Genomic DNA, 22050 nt, shown 5'->3' with positions numbered 1-22050 from the left:
TAACACTGTTGGTACTACTCATATTAACAACTTCAATAGGATGTGGATTACATCCATAAAATATATATTGAGATGTAGTTCAGATCAGGAACAATATTTGTTGAATTCCCATGTTGTTATAGTAACACATATAGCACCTTATGCTTATATTTTGTCTTCAGTTTTGTTTTTATTCTATTTAGCCCTTTATTCTGTAGTTTGCTTCACAATGCAGAATTTTAATGTCTCTTTTTAAAAAAGAAAAAACAACCCTGCTCATTCTGGTGCCATCAGTTTGGTCCAAGACTGTTAAACATTATGAGTTTTTGAAATGAAGTTGCAAAAAAAAAATTTACTGCAGTCAACAGCCTTTTCTTAAATGTATCATATCCTTATAGAAACACTTTTTCCTATTAAAAACACTATATTATCCATATATTTGCCAATTCAGTGGCTTTCATGAACTCTCAGGAACTTAGTGATTCTGCATAAGAGAATGTTCTGTTGTCTTGAATGATACATGCAGTGCAATCACTGGTCATACAAAGCTATGTGTCAGCATACCTCTGCCCATACAACATGGTCTAGGGCCAGTTCCACATTGGTGCCACTCTTCATAAACCAGTTGATTCATTTGGCCTTAGCTACATGCAGAATTACAATAAAGTTTCACATCTTGGTAGAAATGGCAACACTGAAATAATGCTTCTCCTTGATTTCCCCACCAATATAGGAAGTGGTTCTATTTTGACTACTTCCTGCTCTCTTCTATTACTCTTATTAAGGACATTTTAAAGTGAGCCATCTTGCACCAGTATTTTATGGCACCAAATTACTACCCCTCCACTCCCACATGGCTATTAATCAGCAAATTCACTAAATTTGTATTCAATTCTCAGGGAAGACTTTGTGCAAAAACATCCCTATAGGGCTGTGTTGGGAAGGAAGGTAGCATGATACAGCCCAGTCTCATCAGATCTCAGAAGGTAAGCAGGGTCAGTACTTGGATAGCAGACCACAAAGGAAGGCTCAGCAGAGGAAAGCAATGGCAAACCACTCCTGCTTCCCACTTGCCTGGAAATCCCCTTGCTGGAGTTGCAATAAGTCAGTTGTGACTTGGTGGCACTTTTATAAGTCTGAATCTGACTCTCAGCTTCTTTATTAAGAAGCTCCAACCTTTCCCTCTCCAATTCAGATTTGCCCCTTCATTAATATATGCATCATAGGCCTCTGTTATTTTAGTAGATTCCTGAATCAATGTGATATTTCAGTTTATGGATGAATTACTGAACTGCGCTGATCAAATATTTTGTGATATGTGACTGATCAAAGGTACAAATGGTTCAGTTGTTCATTTGCATGTATATGTCTGCAGAAATAGTACATATATTATGCAAGGTTAAAAATCATATCTGGAACTGACCATAAAGTGTGACACACTTCAAATCATTTTAACAGCCTTTGTCATAATTTTTCACTCTAGTATAAGTCTCCTGCCACAGTTTACCAGATTCTATATCATGACACTCTCTGCGCACTTTATTTAATGTGCAGTATTACATTATAACAAAATATAAAGTGTGGCCTAGCACCTAAAGAAAGCAAAGAAAATGCACACACAGGGAACAATTAAGAAGCAATGGAGAATTAAGAGAAAATAAGAGTACACTTGTTGGCCTAGAGTAAAAAGCACTAATGTTAGTGCAACTGTGTTATCACACTCCCATCTATAACAAACCATCACTTACTTTGTCACAGATTGACACAGCTTTGGTAATGACCCTCATTTCTTTTTGAAGGTTGTCATACTGAATGATCTTGTTGGCATAATAATGTAATATTCTATTAATTAATCAATTACGGTAGTTTCATTTATACAATACCTTACTTCCAGAAGGGGAACAAAAGAAGTTTACAGCATTCTACTGTCCTCTATTTTATCCTCACACGGACCATATGAGATAGATTAGATTGAGAGTGAGCAAGTCACCCAAGGCCGCCCTCCAAGCTTCCATGGCAGAGCAACAATTCATACTTGGTTAGAACATAAGAATATAAGAGAAGCTATGTTGAATTATGCCAGTGACCCATCCATTCCAGCACTCTGTGTCACACAGTGGCCAAAACCCAGGTGCCATCAAGAGGTCCACCAGTGGGCCAAGAACTCCAGAAGCTCTCCCACTGTTGCCCCCCAAGAATACAGAGCATCACTGCCCATGACATAGTGTTCAACCTCTACCTTGTGGCTAACAGCCATTGATGGATCTCTGCTCCATACATTTATCCAATCCCTTCTTGAAGCTGTTTATGTTTGTAGCCTCCACCACTTCCTGCAGCAGTGAATTCCATGTGCTAATTACTCTTTGGGTGAAGAAGTATTTCCTTTGATCTATTCTAAGCCTATTGCTCATTAATTTCATTGACTGTCCATGAGTTCTTGCATTGTGAGAAAGGGAGAAAAGTATTTCTTCCTCTACATCTTCTACCCCATGAATAATTTTGTAAACCTGTATCATGTCATCGTTCAATTATCATCCCTCCAAGCTAAAGAACCTTATCCTCTTTAACCTTTCTTCAAAGGGAAGATGTTCAATCCTTTTAATCATCTTAGTTGCCCTTTTCTGCACCTTTTCCAATGCTATAATATTCTTTTTGAGGTGCAATGACCAGAACTGTATGCACTATTCCAAATGAGACTACACCATAGATTTATATTCCCTTCCTAATAATCCCCAGTATAGCATTTGCTTAAAAAAAAAAAAAATTGCAGTCATACACTGAGTTGACATCTTCAATGAGTTATCTACCATAACTCCAAATCTCTCTCCTGGTCAGTTACCACCAGATTAGACCCCATCAACATATATTTATAGTTAAGATTTTTGGTTCCAATGTGCATTACTTTGCACTTGCCCATTTGCCGTGTTGACACCCACTTATTCGGCTTTGACAGATCCCTCTGGAACACGTTACAGTCCTCAGAGATTCTCAATACCCTGAACAATTTAGTGTCATCTACAAACTTAGCCACTTCACTATTTACACTCAATTTCAAATCATAAATTAACACATCAAAAGCACCAGACCCAGTTCCAAACCCTGCAGTACCTCACTGCTTATCATCTTCCACTGTGAAAATTACCTATTTATACTCATTCTGTTTCCTGTTAATTAACCAGTTTTTAATCCAGAAGAAAACCTGCCGTCTTATTTTATGACTGTTGAGTTTACTTAGGAGCCTTCGATGAGCAACTTTATCAAAAGCTTTCTGGAAGTTTAGGAAAACAACATCTACTGGGTCACCCTTGTCCATATATTTGTTCACCCCCTCAAGGACCTCTAAAAGGTTAGTGAGACAAGATTTTTTCCTTACAGAATCCATGCTGATTCTTCCTCAATAGAGTTATTTCAGGTCCAGTCAACTTTCCCCTAGATTTCTCCTAGATCTTCTCTCTAAACACTACACTGAATTCTAATGAAGTAATGGAAACTTCATTGCTTGTACATCCTTCAGTTATTTTTTTGGGGGGAGGGGGGGGGCCTCCAGCTCATTGTGGTAGTATGATTATCATTTTCCATTTTATAAAGATTAATTTACAACACAATTTACAACAACCAGTTTGGGCTTATTACCTTTGATTTTCTCAATCCATTGGATGCAATCATTGGATTTAATAATTTTATTTATAAAACACAGATTAAAATCAACCCCACATTCACTCCTCTCTAATGTTACTTTGCAAGAACCACTCTTTTGATTTCTTTAGATAAAAGTAAATGGAGTGGTGTATGGAATGTTCTGATGGAGTCTTATAGCCAATTATCAATTGGTCAAGCAGTAACTAAACTGTTTTAACTCTTCAACACAAATGTATTTGCTAATAAATTCAACAATCCCATGATGATATCTGGCTGTGGTTTTATTAGGTGAAATCTATGTATTCCTGATCTGAAAGCCTTTCCTAATAGTGCCACTTAAATTAAGTTTGGGATGTCTCCCCTCTTTCATTCCCTACAAGTTTTATCTTGAATTCATAATTATGTGATGATACTTTTACTACATTTTGAGTGGGTTTTTAAAATATGTTTGTTTTTCTGTTGCTTTATAAGGGACAAATAAATTTTAAAAATTAAAAAAAATCTCATTCATCAGGCTGGATCCAATCAGTATGAAAACTGAGTGAATTTACAAAGGGTCCACAATGACAGTGGTGATGAAAACATTTGGAGTAGAGAGGATAAAGCAATGATAGCAGTGGAAGTTTGGGTGGAAGTGGTGAAGGGAGAATGGATAGTGAAGGAAAGAATAGGAAGTGGTTGCATCAGTGGGGGTGGCATTCCTCCTCCTCATGAGTTCTCACTAACTCCCCTTCTTGTTGTGACTAAGTTGTGACATCATCCAGCACAGTGTTTCCCCCTGTACCAAATGCCTAAACAGCCATGACTTTTAAATAGTGGTGCTATCCTTGTGGTTGCCAAGAGAATACTGACATCTCTAGTTTGGCCCTAATTAAACAGTTCAACTTAATAATTGTCTCGATAATATAAGCATTCATTTCTAAATGCCTTGGCGGGGAGGGTGGGATATAAATAAAAGGTATTATTATTATTAAAATTTCAGTTACTGATGATTCATTTGAAACAAACTGCATTTCTTCACAATATTCTGTTCACCTGCTCTCAACACCATAGAAAAACTGCATGACACCTGCAAAAACAGACTGACCTGTAGTATGGCATTGGGTGTCCTCTTGCTGTACAGTTCAGTAGAACTTCAGGAACTTCAGGAGACAAAGAGTAAGTGACATCAGCTGGCTCCTGAATAAAAGCAGGTCCAAACAGAGTTTCTTCTTCTGTGAAATGGAACAATGATTAAAACTTATTACTCTACTACCTAAAGCCCTGCCAAAGTTTCCTGGGCTGTTCCCATGGGTACAAAAAGACTACCTCCAACCACATTTAACAAAGCCATCTTTTGCTGTGGAAACTGAATATGTCAAGTTGCAGCTTCTGACACCCAACTAAGTGATGTCAGGGATACATACCATGCTTCCTAAATACCACTAAGCGGAACATAAGAGAAGCCATGTTGGATCAGGCCAATGGCCCATCCAGTCTAACACTCTGTGTCACACAGTGGCAAAAAACAAAACAAAAACAGGTGCCATCCAAAGGTTCACAATTGGGGCCATCAGGAGGTTCACAAATTCCTTCTACTTTGCCACCACCCCCCTCCCCCCCGAATACAGAGCACCTCCCCCCCCCCCCCGAATACAGAGCACCACTGCCACAGACAGAGAGCTCCAACAATACGCTGTGGCTAATAGCCACTGATGGACCTCTGCTCCATATTTTTATCCAATCCTCTCTTGAAGCTGGGTATGCTTGTAGCTGCCACCACCTCCTGCGGCAGTGAATACCACATGTTAATCATTCTTTGGGTGAAGAAGTACTTCCTTTTATCCATTCTAACTTGACTGCTCAGCAATTTAATTGAATGCCTACAAGTTCTTGTATTGTGAGAAAGGGAGAAAAGCACTTCTTTCTCTACTTTCTGCATCCCATGCATAATCTTGTAAACCTCTATCATGTCACCCCGCAGTCGACGTTTCTCCAAGCTAAAGAGCTCCAAGCATTTTAACCTTTCTGCATAGGGAAAGTGTTCCAACCCTTTAATCATTCTAGTTGCCCTTTTCTGGACTTTTTCCAATGCTATAATATCCTTTTTGAGGTGCGATGACCAGAATTGTACACAGTATTCCAAATGAAACCGCACCATCGAGCTCTGTCTTTTCTCTTTCTCCTACTTTATTCCTTCCTTTTCTGGTATCTTAAATGTTGCAATTGCAACATTCAACATGCCTAGCAAATTTGGAAATGCAATCCCTGCCCCCATTTTATGGGGAGGGTAGAGAGGGAAGAAGAAGCCTCCACCCCCCCCCCCCCCACACACACACAAGAAGCCTTGGGCAGGGAGAAGTCTCCAAGACCAGTGGAGGGGGCAGAAATATACCAAGGCTTCTTTTTCTCCTTCCTTAGTATTTTTGTAACTAAGATCATAGGCATTGGAAGGAGAAGGGACAAAAAGGAAGGGACACAAACATTACTCTTTGGTACATAGCAGCAGATGCACACCAGAGTAAAGTGGTTTGGAATGAAAAAGGAGGAATTACCCTCAGGCTCTGATGGGGCATGTTTCCCACAAGGTGTTAGTGAGGCAAAGCAATTCACTTGTGAGACTTCAAACTCACACTGCAAAGACCCGCATGGGCAAGAGACCTCTGGGAGGATAATTAAAACACACACTGCAGCTTTGCACCGGTAGCATTCTGCTTTAAACAAGATGCTGTACAAATGGAAAGTCTCAGGGGTTTTTGCCTTGACAGAATGACTGGGCCTGGAAGCCAAAATGGAGGAGAATTTAAGACTATTGTGTACTTTTGTATTACAAGTGAATGTTAAGAGCTGCTTAACTTTGTATTTTGAACCTAGGGAATACAAGCTTTGGTGGCATCAGGCTTTCAAAAGTGATATGTTTTGAAGGACAGCTGCGGAGGATCATTCCCTCAACCTATTCCCTTAAAGCCAAGAACTGGAGAGGAACTTTTGAGAGGAAATTGTCAGGAAGGTATCAAGTTTAGACCTTAGAAAATAAACAGACAACAGGAATCCTCAACATCCACTGGAGTGACTTTGTGACCAACACTGAAGTCCTCAAGCGGGCGGAGGTTACCAGCATTGAGGCACTGCTGTTGAAGACGCAGCTGCGCTGGGCAGGGCATATTTCTAGGATGGAAAACCACCGCCTTCCCAAGATTGCCCTGTATGGCAAACTCTCCACCGGCCATCGAAATAGAGGGGCACCAAAGAAGAGGTACAAGGACTCCTTGAAGAAATCCCTTAGCACCTGTCACATCAACCATCACCAGTGGTCCGACCTAGCCTCAGATCGCAAAGCATGGAGGCACACCATCCACCAGGCTGTCTCTTCCTTTGAGAACGCACGCATAGCTGGTCTTGAGGACAAAAGGAGATTGAGGAAGAATCACACTGCTACAGGACCAACCCTAAATCAGACTTTTCCCTGCAGCCGCTGTGGCCGGACCTGTCTGTCCCACATTGGTCTTGTCAGCCACCAGAGAGCCTGCAGCAAACGTGGACTATTGCACCCTTCTTAAATCTTCGTTCGCGAAGCCAAGCCGAGAGAGAGAGGAAAGCCAAGAACTGGAGAAAGCCATCTAGCGTGAGATTGGATGAGATTCAGACATAACATTCATAGGCCTTTAATACTCACACATCACCTTGCAGCTTTTTATCACCAAGGCTTCCCTTCTTTTAAATCCTTACACAGGGAAATTGCCTTCAGGCTTTCCTAGATAGTCTGCAGGCAATTTCCTCCTCCTCCACAGCAGCAAACATTTCATGTCTGATTGATACTAATACCTCATTTCTCAAAGATTTGTGGGGCTTATTTACATAATGAAGGTGAGGAGAGGTGCTTGTTTGCATGCCTCCTTCAGAATTACATGGATGGAGGTAACAGCCTCTATCTTACTTGTGCAGAAAGATCCTTGGAAGGAGTGCAGGAAAACAAGGCAAGACGCTTGCCATATCAGAATAAGCTTGATGGAATGAACTAATAAGGCAATTATGCCAGTATCAGTAGCTGTTACCTTAAAACGTCAAGTTCACAAATATCACATTTTATTTATTTTATTTTGAATTCAATAAGCTATATTATAATTTACAATGTAAAGAACTATTTTCAAGGTCTGGTAACTTCTTCATGCATTACAAAACTAATGTTGCTATACCATGTTTTTGGAATTTTTCAGACCAGTCCTATGCATATTTTGACGGATTCCAATGAGGGATTTACCCACCAGAATTTGCATAGCGATTTGGAAAGGGGATGAGCAGGGTAGACAGTTTTGCAAATTATAATAAATTATTAAAGATGGTAAAAACCAAGGCAAATTGTGAAGAGCTACAGGAAGATCTCTCTAAATGGCATAAGAGAGCAACATATGAGGTTCAATGTGGTTAAAGTTTCAAATTCCACAGTGGGAAATTCTTGGAAGTATTCTCAGATTTCTACTGTAGTCTATTCAGTGGGAAAGAGTTCTTGGGATTGATTGCCATATCTAAAAAAAGAACAGTGCAGAACTGGAAGAAGTCCTTGCTTCCCTTTATCTTTTCTTGGTTGTTTTTCTGCTTGTCCCACCCTTTTGTTTAAATGTGTAGAAGAAGAAAATGAATAAGATTAAGATATTGGATATATATCCCGCCCTCCACTCCAAAGAGTCTCAGAGCGGCTCACAATCTCCTTTACCTTCCTCCCCCACAACAGACACCCTGTGAGGTGGGTGGGGCTGGAGAGAACTCTCACAGCAGCTGCCCTTTCAAGGACAACATCTGCCAGAGCTATGGCTGACCCAAGGCCATGCTAGCAGGTGCAAGTGGAGGAGTGGGGAATCAAACCCGGTTCTTCCAGAGAAGAGTCCACACACTTAGCCACTACACTAAACTGGCTGTAATAAATATATGCTGATACAACGATGCAATTTAGGGAAATAAATCCTTTTGCCTTTGCCTGATAATGGCACATGAGAGATTGATGGTAATTCAAAATAACAATCTGGTTTGTTTCACTTTTGAGAGGAAATTGTCAGGAAGGTATCAAGTTTAGACCTTAGAAAATAAACAGACAACAGGAATTAGGTAACTTTAAAACTGAGGAGAGAGGTCTCTTGACAATCAAAACAATACTTAAGTTTGTGAAGGCAAGAACTTTCACACAAGTTTTAATTTTCCTTCTCAAGCACATGATAGGAATCACCCATCTTTACTAGGAGCTATTTTCCTCAGGGAATGGATACGTGTCCCACTTCCCTAATTCTGGATCCTCCTTGATTCTCTCACTCTGCTAAACTCTCCTTTACTGTTCTCTCTCCACCCTCAACTGTCATTCTTAACTCCCACTCTTACCTGTAGAATCCTATTTGAATCCCTTGTCACTCAATGTTCTCAAACATTAACTACTTACTATCAATTAGAGGGGGCAACCAAAGTGATTAAGGAGTTTGGAGCATCTTTCCAATGAAGAACAGCTGGAGAGTCTGGGAGTTTTCAATCTATAAAAAAGATGGCTAAGGGGAAACAGTTTATAAAATAAAGCATGGGGTAGAAAAAAATGACTGGAAGGAATCCCCCCCCCCTTTCATTTCTAGAATTTGGGGCATCCTTTGAAGTTGTTGGGAAGTGGATTAAGGACAGACAAAAGGAAATACTGCTTTATGTAATGAGTAATTAGTAAACCCCATGGCGCAGAGTGGTAAAGCTACAGTACTGCAGTCTGAGCTCTCTGCTCATGACCTGAGTTTGATCCTGGTAGAAGCTGGGTTCAGGTAGCTGGCTCAAGGTTGACTCAGCCTTCCATCCTTCTGAGGTCAGTAAAATGAGTACCCAGCTGCCAGTCACTCTCCTGAAGCATTTCTCCAATAAACTATTGGGGAAGAAACAGGAAAAGGAAGTTATTTGGTCTCTTGTTGCTGTCTTATATCCCTTTTAAATGTGCTCCCCCCCATTGACTTCTAAAGGCAAACAATTTTTTTAAAGGTTAAAGGTTTCACAAACCTTAAGGATAAAACATTGCCCTAGTATAGTTAATGAAGACTTAATCTAGGTTTTCCAAAACCTGTTTTGATCCTCTTTTGTTGTTGCACTTTATCCTTTCAGTGTGGGAAACTGTTAACAAAAATCAATTTGCCTTCAGAAGTTGAAGTGAGTTCAGAGAGCCCATTTGAAAGGGACCTTACTGATTGTTTCTCACTTGCCTTCCAAAGGGCTGCTCCTTGAGGCATTCTTTCCCCCCAGTTTACTTGTACCTGAACCCTTGCCTGGGAGAGGTCCTTGGCTTTTCTCTCCCAAATAATCTTTAGAGGTGTCTCTGTTCTTTCTTTTGTAGTGTTTTTGTCTAAATCAGGGCAAGGTACCATCAGGGAGGGATGCTGGAATTGTGTATTGTTTGGTTGCTTTTATATATGCTTGACAGGGACATGCTCCTGTGTATTGTTGACATGCCCCTCTGTATTGTAATTGTAACCCACCTATGACTGCCATTTGACTCCAGTGCAACAGCAATGGCTTCAGTTCCTTAAAGTTTGGTCTTTTTTTTTTTTTTTAAACAGCTTTCCTATGTCTGAAGACAGCATAAGATACTGACAAGATATGCCGGCACCATGCAATTGTCAGTGATTTATGAGTGAATTTGCAGTGTATTACTAATAGTGGTGTTCCATTGCTGTCAATTTTAAAATGTTTTAATTTGCTGTTTTAAGGAATTTTTTTGTTAATTTTATTTACCTAAAACCACTTTGAACAAAACTGGAAAAGTAGGGCATGAGATTTTTCTATCTGTGAACCTAAACATAAAAAAGAGACAGTCTGAATAATCCAAACTACTGGGTTCCATTCAACCATATTAATGAGCAGCAGGATATGTAAAAAAAAAAAAAATCCTATTTAATTTAGATGCTAAATCATGAAAAAGACCTTGTATTTTAAACATTCCAGTAGGCTAAAACCCACTTGGTCCAATAGAAAGTATTTATTCTGTATTTCTCATTCTTGTTAATTCATCTCTCAGTGTACTTCAACCAATGTCTATAAATCTTCTTAATATTATAGACAAGCATGTTTCTGAAACTCATTTATTTGGTGATCCTCTGTAGTGACTGATTATTTAACAATGCTCCAAATCCATACAGCTATTGTGTTATCTTCTCAAAGAAGGCCAGTTAAGAACAAACACTTTATTATCTATTGACCTATTGAATGAAGTAAACTAAGTGCTTTTCCTACCTATGTGCCTTTTGTCTAAAAGCCACCTGCTCTGTTTATTTAGCTTTCTGTTTTGTCAGTTGAGAACTGTTTTTTTTTTAATTTTTTTAGCAAATCTGGACTAAGGTAATCAGAAGGAACATCAAAAACCGGTCCAGAACTGTTTTTTAGCAAATCTGGACTGGGAAGGAGGGAGGCGTGGGTGCTTGCAGAAGGTCGGGAAGAGATTGGGTCTTCATGTCTGCCCAAACAATGCATGATGCTCCAGGAATGTTCAGAACTGCTTTATTTGCAAGGTTGCTCCCACAATCCACTCCTACAAAGGGGAGTTGCTTCACTCCTTGTGCCAGCTGCCTGATGCCCTCTCACTACACCATGCATGTAATCAGGGGTGGAATTCTAGCAGGAGCTCCTTTGCATAGTAGGCCACACATCCCTGATTTAGCCAATCCTCCAAGAGCTTACGAAAAAGAGCCTTGCCAGCCCTGCATGTCATGTATCGCTGTACCTCCCCCTCCCAGCTCCTGTACATGACCTTTAAATAATTTTCCAACAGTTGCAGTAGTTGCAGTCAACCAGAATACCAAGGGAGTGGCTCCTCCCCCCCCTCCCCGCTCTCTACTGTTGCCCCCATCAGCCTAAAAGCATGCCTTTGCTGCTCAGGGCCATTGCTGCACAGAGGTGTAGCCAGAAAATTTTGGGTAGTGGGACATTGGGAAATCCTGTGGGGCAGGGGAGCCAGGAGAAATAAATAAAATTGCAAAATGTGAAATAAAGAGATTCCCACTGTCCTTGCCTCATGTAAACAAGGATGCCAGTAGGTAAACACAAGGGTTGCAGGCAGGAGAGCCATTTTGTCAAGAAAATGGTAGCTACATATACAAATTAGTTACACTTGCAATATAATATGTGTTCACCTTATTCAAGAAAAAATGTTACAGAAACAATGTCGGAGTGAGCAAAAGAGGGTGAAATGAGCTAGTGGTTCTGAATACAAAGCATCAATCGTATCTGACCATGTGGAATTCATGACATTAATAAGAATATAAGAGAAGCCATGTTGGATCAGGCCAATGGCCCATCCAGTTCAACACTGTGTCACACAGTGGCCAAAAAACCCAGGTGCCATCAGGAGGTCCATCAGTGGGGCCAGAACACTAGAAGTCCTACCAGGGATTGGTTTGTCTCTCTTGTGCACACCCCACCAACACCCAGAAACAAGGAAAGCATGAGGTTTAATTGGATAGCCATGCTTGAAGCATGGACCACTCATCCCAGCAACCGCAGCAACGGAGGGAGAGCACCAAACTCAAGAGGTCCTGGGAGATGGAGGAGTACATCTTAAAGACTGGACTTTCCTTCCGAATGCAGCAATGCGACTTGCCCAGAAAGGACATGGACACCTAGGGTGTTGGACTTTGTGTATTGTTGGGAAAATTCCTAATCGTGGTGTATGTTCTGTTTGGATTAATGGGTTTCTCCTTGTTTGGTTGGATTCTGCTACGGGGTCACCTCTGTAGGAGGCAACCCCTCCGGCTCAGAATTTAAGGAGGGGGACGTGTGGAGAAACGCCATCTTAGAGTGTTGGTGCTTCATTGGCAGGGGTCAGTAAATCCCTCAGCAGGCTTTGTAGCCTCCCTCCAACCCCCCCCCCCCTTTCCAGAGCCAAACCAACAACTCTAGGGGGAAAGTCTCCTAGAGAGACAGGAAGTTCTTTTGTTCTTGGTATTGGAGTTAGCAGGAAGAGAAGGGCAGTTTGCAGCTGGCGCTGAGGAAGAGAGGCTGCCTGGCTGTGGGCTCCTGCCTGTGGGGGAGCCTAGTCAGGAAAATGAGGCCTCCAGGCAGTAAGACAAAGTAAGTCATCCAAAAGGGCAGGGCAAGTTTAGGCCAGGGACAACAGGATGCGTTTATAATCAACTTTTCTTTGTTATGCTGTTTGCTGTGCGTGTGCTGTGCTGTGCTAACTTTTTAAATGCAACTGTTTTTGTTTTGTTTTTCTTTCCCTTTCTTTTTCTCTTTTAAATAAATATTTTTTTGCTGTTTTAAATGCTGGCAGTCAATCTCTGTACCACATAGATCCCCAACCGCTCTAGACCACGCTGTGTTGAGAAGGGGGCCCCGGGGAAGGGAAGAAGGCATGCAGTTGGATAAGGTGCCAATCCTCCAGGGGTGCCCCAAAGAAGTGCTGAGGTCTCTGTGAAACCCAAGTGCAGGGTGGCAGAGGACCTTGAGGCCTGGCCTCATAGCTGGAGAGGGGGATTGGGAGTCCTGTTCCTCTCAATCTGAACCCCTAGACTGAGCAGGTGGTGGCAGCGAGCCCAAGGGGCAGGAGGAGAAATAGCTCCCTCCAGGAGTTGGCGACTCAATAGGGAGCTGACGGGACCGGGTCTGAAGGCAGAATCGGGCCGGTTCCGTCACAATGGGTCCTGGGGAGCTTGAGACATGGTGGGCAGTGATAGTGGTTTAGCTCCAGGTATAAGGACAACTTGTGCTAAGCAGTGTCAGGTGTCTTTGGCATTTAGGAAGAAGGCAGGCTTGGCTCATATCTGGCCTTTGATGGTGAAGCATCTCCAGCTACTTCTAGTGCTGTTGAAAGGCAGGCGGGGTTGGCCATTAAGACCACTACGGGTTGTGTAGCTGCATTAGCTTTCAAGGTAAAAGCTAATGGCTATGTGGACACCACATGTGGTTTTAGGCTTAGAAAGATGCCTGGAGATTGGATGCATGAAGCACCACTGCAAAAGGATTCATGGCAACCCTATATGAAGCTTTTGGTATGGGGTGTATTATGATAATGCTGAAGAGGCTAACCTTTTTGAGCAGCAGCACTGGCTGACTTTTATGCAGCCCTGCATATCAGGGACCTCTTTGCTACCTCTCAGTAGAATGTGTCCTGGGCAGCATTGCAAGTTTCAGATCTGTGGCCAAGGACAAACAAGGCACAGTTAGTGACAATGTAAGTCCAAAATGGACAAGGGATAACATATTGTTTTAGGAACCACCAGGGACCCTCAGCTTTGCCCCATAAAGGCACACAAGGCATTAATGAGAAAGTAGGGCTATAGCCTGTGTTCTGTATTTCAGCAGAGGTTGGCTGCCTTGACACAATACCAGTTTGGTGCCATCATTCATCACATATTACTAACTAAAGGGCATCCTGCATGGAGATTGGGGACCCATTTGTTTAGAATGGGAGCTGCATCCACAGCTGCTAGGCTGGGAATGCTGGGGCAAGCAATTAAATTGGCAGGTAGCAAACACAGGCTTTTAAGGCATACATAAGATAAGCTTATGATTGTATTTTTTTTGCAGGTGAAAGCATATTAAGAACCATGATCAGAGTGGTGGGTCATTCCATTATCTGTGAGAGGGGATCTCAGCTTGGTCTCTATCCCATGGCTAGAGTCCATTGGTGGGGCCTTCAGGGTATGTTATGGAGGCAGCTTCTGCTATCACTCCACCAGGTCTTGAGGTAGGACAGTGTCCAGCTCCCTTAATTCAAGTTCCGGACTTCAACCCCCTCCCTCAGCCTTCAGGGTGCCCTTCAAGACTGGGGTCTACCAGCAATGTACCAAGCATTGGAGCAAGCCAGCATCCATTAGAGAGAGCACTTCCTATCCCTTTGCTACAGGGGAAAGGAGACTAATAGAGCTGCATGGAGAAGGGGAAGGACAGCAGGTGTGCTCATCATCAAGAGGGGTGATGGCCAAGTCAGACAAGATGGAAAAATTCCTGGAGGAACCAGTCATAGCCAATTCCAACCGGCTCAACCAGAATCCTCCCAGTGCAAGCAAGATGAGTGAGAGTTATGAGGGGAGTCCCTCATCTACTCTATATGTAAGTGTCACCAAGCCACAATTACTTATGGCAATCTCAGCAAGAGGCTTTCAAAGCAAATGAGAAGCATTTCAAGGTTTGCCATTGCCTTCCTCTGCAAAGTCTGCCTTGGTGGTATCCCATTCAAGCACTGACTTTGCTTAGCTTCCAAGATTGGACTACATTGTGCTGTCTTCCTACCTAGTTACTAAACTATGTAACCTTAAATACCAGTATCTTTTTACAATAGCTAGCCACAGGGGAAATATTGGACCCCTTTTACAGCACCCTGTTAATTTTTAAGCTATATAGCAAAAACTATAGCTGTATAGCAAAAACTTGGGAAGGTACTACACTGTAGGGATATTACCAGTGCTTGTGATATGGGTAATACTGGTTCTGGGCCTTTTGGCTCTTGTCCCCATCAAGATTTTGGTATGTGGCTCTTTGGACAAGTTTGACCACTCTACCACAGGCATCCACAAGTATGCACGCTTGACTGAAAGGGATGAAATGAGAAAAATGATATACGCGTATAAAAAATCTCATGACAACATCTAAGGAAGCTTGGAGTGACATTTCTGGCTGGATCAAAATTACTAGTAATAACTACATTGCGTACATGGTTCTTTAGAACTGTTGTGCAAGATGAATGAAAGATAAAGTCTTTTCTTTTGTGCAGGTGATTTATGTCATGAACTTGGCCATGTCCTTCACATACAAAAGTATTGCAGAAGTAGACATCTAATTACAGAGACAAATATCCATGGTGAAGTTGGGGGATGTGTCTTTATGATGTATAGTAATCCTGACATGCATTCTTCTCAATGAAATTTCATTATTTTTGTGTTCCTAGGCAAGACGAATAAATAATAATGAACTTTTCCAATCTACTGCACAAGCATTTTGTTCACTGTGATTTGAGTTATAAGTGAGACCTAGATTTGGTGGCAGATACTGTTTGCAGCATTGTACTATTGTAATATTCATTTGCCATTATTGCCAAACTGACTGAAGGTTTAATTCAATAATTTACAATGCAGACAAAGATAACTGCTATATCATTTAATATCCTGCCAGTTAAATAAATCCAACACTTTGTGCTTCTGTTACTTTTATGGAGTATAATACTATTGTGCTTAGTGCTATAAGAAAGATGGTCACATTAAGCCAACATGATTATTTTTCCTAAAAAGAATGCATGTATGAATTTAGGGGGAATCAGATTTCTACCAGACAGAGAACCATTTCCTTAGGATCTCCATTACCTTGAGATCCTTCTTGGGATGCCTATATTAGCATTCTTTCTACTTTCAAATGAAAATAAGAGAAGTGCAACACAATAAAAAGTGGAAGTGAAAAATAGTGTCTATTTTTTTTAAACTTTGAAAATTCTAGACCATGTACCATAAGAGAACTTGTGATTTGTTTGCCTGACATGATTATCTATCCTTGGAATGGGATTTGAAGATGTAACCTTCAGCAATTCAAAGGTATGTTTTAGAACAGAGCTGCACAATACAAGAATCATGAAGCCAAAAATGGTGTCCCTCTCAAGTTGTCTCATTTTTATTACAAGTACTATGTGTTTTGATGCCATCAAACTACAGATTTCCTTGTTTCCACTACCGCCAGCCAATTATGTAGCAGGAAAATTGAGAGTATGACAGAGGTAAATCATGTTATAGAGCAGGATAAATTTATTTTTGCTTTTTCCATTTTAAAAGATTGTTTCCATTATATTCACCACAATCCTCTGTTCATTATTAAATATGGGCATTTTCATGATTGTATTTTGTTTCTTTTGGTTTCACTATAAATGTGTGCATGGTCCAAATTTTCTTCTCTTGCAAGATATGTTTGACTTGGATTATTGGAAAACTTCAATGTCATATTTCTTGAGCTTTCCTGACTTGGCCTTTGTCCAACCCCTGAACTCTATAAATCAGTCTGCTAGGTGTTAGGGAAGGGAATAAAATAAATTAATGGCATTCTCACATTTATTATTTCTATTCATTGTTATACATTGAATGTAACAAAAGAGCCTTTTTCAGTACATTTTTTCATTGGGTTGGAAGCAATCACAACCATGCAGTTTCAGTCTTATTTTTTCCCCTATTGACAGAATGCCAAATACATACAGGAGTTCAAATGAAACACAGAATAATTAAGTCTCAGCATACCAAAATTAAAACATGCATAATATAGTGATGTCAATGTGCCTGCCATTGTACCTAAAGACAGCACTAGTTGGTAGTTATCAGTGATTTTAATAGTTGTGAGAGTTTGAGATGACAGCGAGCTTTTGAAATTTTAAGTAAACCCTCCATTTGGATGCAATTAATTGTGCAGTCTAATGGAGTGTTCAAGAGAAGTCTTCAGAATGCATGAAGATACATTAAAGAATTTTTAGACAGTAAGTTACTGATTGCTTGTGGATAATTGACAGCTGAGTATGGAAAACTTGAAAAGTAAATCATTTCATGCAATTAGGGCAATGCAAAACTAGTCAAGATTAAAGGCTAGATTTCATTATTTTACCTCTGTAATTGGGGAGGAATGCAACTGATGTTAATTTTTTTTTTAAATGTGCAAGGCCTTTAAGATTAATAGTGTCAGAATGTTCTATAAATATTTATTTGCTATTTTCATGATTCCATTGATATGGATTGATTACCTATTGAAAAAGAATAAGAATAGGAATTTGGGTTTGTTATGTGTGCCAACAAAGTACACAGGAGAAGGGTGGCCATAGAACAAACAACAAAAGTCTAGTGAAATGAATGAATGACCAAGTATTTCTTTTTCATAATGAATCCTTAACTTGATGGAATCCATTGCCACAGTGTACTAAAGATACCCACCATCTCAGCTCACATCCTGCTTGCCTGTTGCATGGTGGTGCTGATTGCTTGACTGGCTGTTTGGTTTGCTCATGAGCAGGTCAAGCTTGTTTACTGGGTCATTTCTCATGCTCACAGTATACAACCATCTGCATGCAATAACCTCTATGTACACGGTTTTGCTACTGCATGGCTCTACCACTATTTATTTAAATGAACAATTAACAAAAATAGTCTGTTGCACAGAAATAAAATAATGTGGACATGTGTGTGTAACATACAGTGCTTTATCTCTATATGGCATAATATATTTCTAAAAGTATTTTTAAAGATTCATCTTCCATTTAGAGAGCACAGAGACTAGGAGTGCCCAGATAAGAGAGAAACTTTTACACCAGTGCTTCATGGAGGAGTTATCTTCTGCATTAAATGCTGAAGTTGAACAGCAAGCAGTTAAGGTAAGATAACCCCATTACCGGCTCAGTGCACACATTATTGTGGCGGTCAAAGTGGTATGTTTCCTGCCAAGCATGCTTGCTACAAAGTTCAAAGCATGTTTATGATAGAAGGCAGTGACCACTTATTTAGATAACATTGAAAAGAGACTAAAGATTGAAGCTCATCCATCTGCTATAGCCTCTGAGGCAGACAACAAAGGCATTACTTATTACCTTGTTTTACTCATCACCCTCAGTTGTAGTTGCAGCTGTGTTGCTACAAAGGCAAAGCTGCCATTGTCATGGTGGGCAGGAGATGAAGAAAGTGGTTTTACTCCCTCCTCATTTTGAGAGCATTTCAAATGTGAGTCAGTCAACATGGAAGAGCTATTATCTTGGCGACATTATTGTTAGCTTGCCAACAGCACCTGGAACACCCATTTAGGACTGTGGGGAGCTATGATATAGCATGGGTCCTAGACTTTACACAAGGTGATTTTGACTGTCACTGAACTACATACTCAAAGAACTCACATCTGACATTTTCAAAAACCACTAATAATATTTATTGGTTCACAGAAGGCAAGGGAGGTGATAAAATAATACTGATTAGGCTATTTAAAGGCTAATCAATTGGCAGGCAATTCAAAATAAACAATCTCTGATCACCAGAGATTTGTCAGGCTGAATTAATTTCAACAGGCAGGCTTTTAAAAATATATATATACAAACTTTCGACAGGCAGGCAGTGCCTGCTTGGCACTAGGAACACTAGGCAGAAATGGAATAGCCCTAAACTCAGGGTTTTTTAAATTATAAAAATAAGAAACTGACATTCACTCTTTCCCACACACACTGAGGACTCCTGACTTGTGCTAGATAACTTTTCCCTCACAGACATACACACTAGCTCACCTGAACCACACTCTTTTGAGTGCTCTAACCAGCCCCTCGACTCCTTGTATGTCTCAGTCCTAGGCAGATTCCTAGTCTGACTCTTGAGTTTCCTTTCTAGCCACAAGAATCCAATCACAGTATATGTGTATTGGAGTGTTCTCTGTTTATACAAGGAGTCTGCCCTGTTGTGCTGACAAAACCTCAAAAAGAGTTTCTCCTCACAGAAGGTGCCTGGTTTTGACCCCCTTCTGACTAAAAACTCGCACACAGACCGAAGCTTAGCCCAGTTCTGTCCACTCAAGAAATTAGCCCCACTGGCTGTTCTCAGCTCCTTCCAGTTGCTTCACAATAACTGATCATCTTAAGTACCAGTCTTCACACTGTTCAGTACTCAAGCTCCAACTCCAGATTAAAACTTCGAGGCGTTTTTTTTCTTCTGCAAGCCCCTTCAATTTGCTACATTCTCGTTTCCATAGCTGCAGCCCAGCAAATCATTGCAAGGCTGTTCCCAGCTTCCAGGCTAACTTGCCCGAGTCCGTTACAACAAGTGAAAAAAAAATCCTATGATTCAAACATAAGTTATTCAAAATGTCTTCCTATCTTAACTAACCAGATATGTTGTACAGTCCTTGGTGAGGTAGAGTTGCTATCTCTGAGTTGGGAAATTCCCAGAGATATGAGGGCTGGAGCCTGGGGATGGTGGGGGCTGGGGAGGGCAGGGATCTCATAAGTGTATAATGCCACAGAATCCACCCTCCAAATCAGCCATTTTCTCCAGGGGAACTGAGCTCTACCATCTGGAAATCAGTTGTAATTCTAGGAGATCTCCGGGCTGCACCTGGAGGCCTGCAGTCCTAAGTGGTGAGATGAATAATGGGTATTCTGAAACCACTTTATGTAGAAAAACTTTAAAATTTAGATCCATACTTACTAAACAAAACAGAGATGAGAAAACAAATTACTAACAAATCTGTTAAAATTAAGAACTGAAGACTGTTTTATTATTGCTAATTAAACATGAAAAAACCAACAGTATTATTATTCATTCATTATAAAAAAAATCAAAACTGCTTTTCAAATTAACAGACTGCTTTGCTTTTTATATGCTTCCCCATAAACAGCAATACTTTATGTCGAAGATAATTTGAAAAGACAACAAAAATTATCAGTCAGAATTTTCCTAAACAAAACTACAAAATCAATTTTTCCAAGCTAACTGATAAAAGCAAGTGGAAGAAGCTATCGCTGGTGTTGTGTTTAATTTTAATCTGAGTAAGACATGCTCCTCTGAATGAATACATGGTTACGTTAGTACCCTAAATTGTAGCTGGAGTATTTATTCAGTTAGGTGTATTATACCCTTGTAAATGTGTGGCTCTTAACTCTTTGGAATTATTTGTAGGTTTGGGTTACCTCATTGACGTTTGTTTTTAAGTGTGGCTATCATATAGGAAAGGCATGCACTCTGATCCAGGAAGAAAGAAGTGAGTTTGGAATTAGGCTTCCATTTGTAGATTGTTTTTCAGGATTCAGTTCAAAAAGCAGGTGTAGATGAGCATCACAACTAGTACCACTACCCATAATCAACATCCTGAAATTCTTGCTCTGCTTTTAGTGCACAAGATATGACAGGTGTGTGACAGGGCAGTTCTGACATTTTATTCTTCATGTCAGGAGACTGCAGAAATATCTGAGGTACCAGAGGTCACCAAAATGATAGATGCTGAAAGGATGCAAGGAAATAGGATTATGACCTGGAATGCTGCTTTTAATTTTTTTTAAAAAATGTTCAGAACTTATCCAGGACAGGTACTGTAGATGAAGTAAATGTATACTGCATAATATAAGTATCATCAGCTTTCTTTGGAACAGGAAGAAAAATAGTTTTGCTTAATGAAAATATGAACTAGAGGAACAGCCTTTTGTTGGAGGTGGATAATTCAGGGAACAACTCAGATTGGCAAGGCCCTGGCATGAGGGAAACAAGCACAGCTCATGCATAACTGTCAGACTCGACATACAGTTAATTTACCTTACTGGTGCAGGTTGTGTACATTCCAAAAGTCAGCTCTTAAATTTATGCAGGAGAGTGTTGTGACATACTATTTTATTATTTTATTACTATTATTACTATTTATTATTGCTATTTTATTATTATTGTTATTTTCCTTCTAACTCAGTATTCACATTTCAGTTTTATCTCAAGCAAGTTATACTTGTTGGCAACAAGACCATTTATATAATTCATCACTGAAGCTATGTTGTTAGAAGTCAAAGAAACGTCTTGATTACTTCATTTTATTGTTTAGAGATGTTAAAAATGGCCTCAGCCAAACTCCAGTGCCAGCAATGTGTCAAAATTGGAGATGGATGCATAAATGTATCCTTCTTAATTGTGGAGTGCTAACTGAGACCTTGTTACACTCTGGTTCCTCTCATACCTCCATGCTTGGCTTTATTTTCCTTTTATTTTCCTGTCCTTTATTTATTTCCTGTCTTATTTTCTTTTTAAGCTAATAGCAAATAGGGAAGGGGTATCTCCTTGCAGAATCACTAATGCATTGTGTTCAATTCATCTGTTGGCTTATACCTTCATCAACCACATTCTCAAAATCAATCAGGGAGAGAACAGATGTAAGATTTCAAGTGTGCTGAAAATGGCTTGTTTATAGCATGCTTACAGTTTCAGAACATATTTTCCATGATATAAATGAGTGTTTAAATTCACTTCCATGGTTAGTCCTGGTTTAAACATGCAAGAGAACAAGATAGCAGAATGCTGATGTGGAAGAATGAATTGCACCACCTTTTCTGCCATTGATTAGGAGTGTGGCAGAATGATCCTGCTTTGGCCTGCAGGTCCTGTTCCACTCTGCTCTCCTAGTTTTCCAACACCTGGAAAGGCTTTTCTCTCTCTTTCTCTGTTCATTTGCTGCAACCACCTGTCCTTTATAGGAATTGCCATTGGAAGGATCAGGACTTCCAGCTTCCCTTTGAAGTTCGGAGACTTTGCTTCTGTGTTTCCTACCACCAGAATCTGGTTACCCTGGGGACAGCATTTTGCCTTATGCAGCACTAAAGGAGTAGCCAACTGTCTGCTCTCCTCTTTCTCCTGGTGCTCCTTTTAAAAGAGCATGTCAGAGATGGTGGAGGTCTATGGACTTTTCACAGTTCTGTAGGTTTACAAGACTGAACTTTTCCACCTTGTGTTTAGCGATTAATGGGAGACAGCTGTC

The 22050-nt window shown here is 40.4% G+C and overlaps 1 protein-coding gene across 3 annotated transcripts in view; it reads right to left on the bottom strand.

Moving 5' to 3' along the window:
- LOC132572475 (contactin-6-like) overlaps nucleotides 1–22050 on the bottom strand; it is a 421055-nt gene that overhangs the window by 256399 nt on the left and 142606 nt on the right. For all 3 annotated transcript variants that reach the window (XM_060239569.1, XM_060239567.1, XM_060239568.1), the window contains exon 3: nucleotides 4706–4832. In XM_060239569.1, coding sequence (XP_060095552.1) covers nucleotides 4706–4832 — 127 coding nt within the window. The remainder of the gene's footprint in view (nucleotides 1–4705; nucleotides 4833–22050) is intronic.

Source organism: Heteronotia binoei, chromosome 5 (genome assembly GCF_032191835.1).
Source record: "Heteronotia binoei isolate CCM8104 ecotype False Entrance Well chromosome 5, APGP_CSIRO_Hbin_v1, whole genome shotgun sequence".
NCBI lineage: Eukaryota > Metazoa > Chordata > Lepidosauria > Squamata > Gekkonidae > Heteronotia > Heteronotia binoei.
This window is presented reverse-complemented; position numbering and strand designations above follow the sequence as displayed.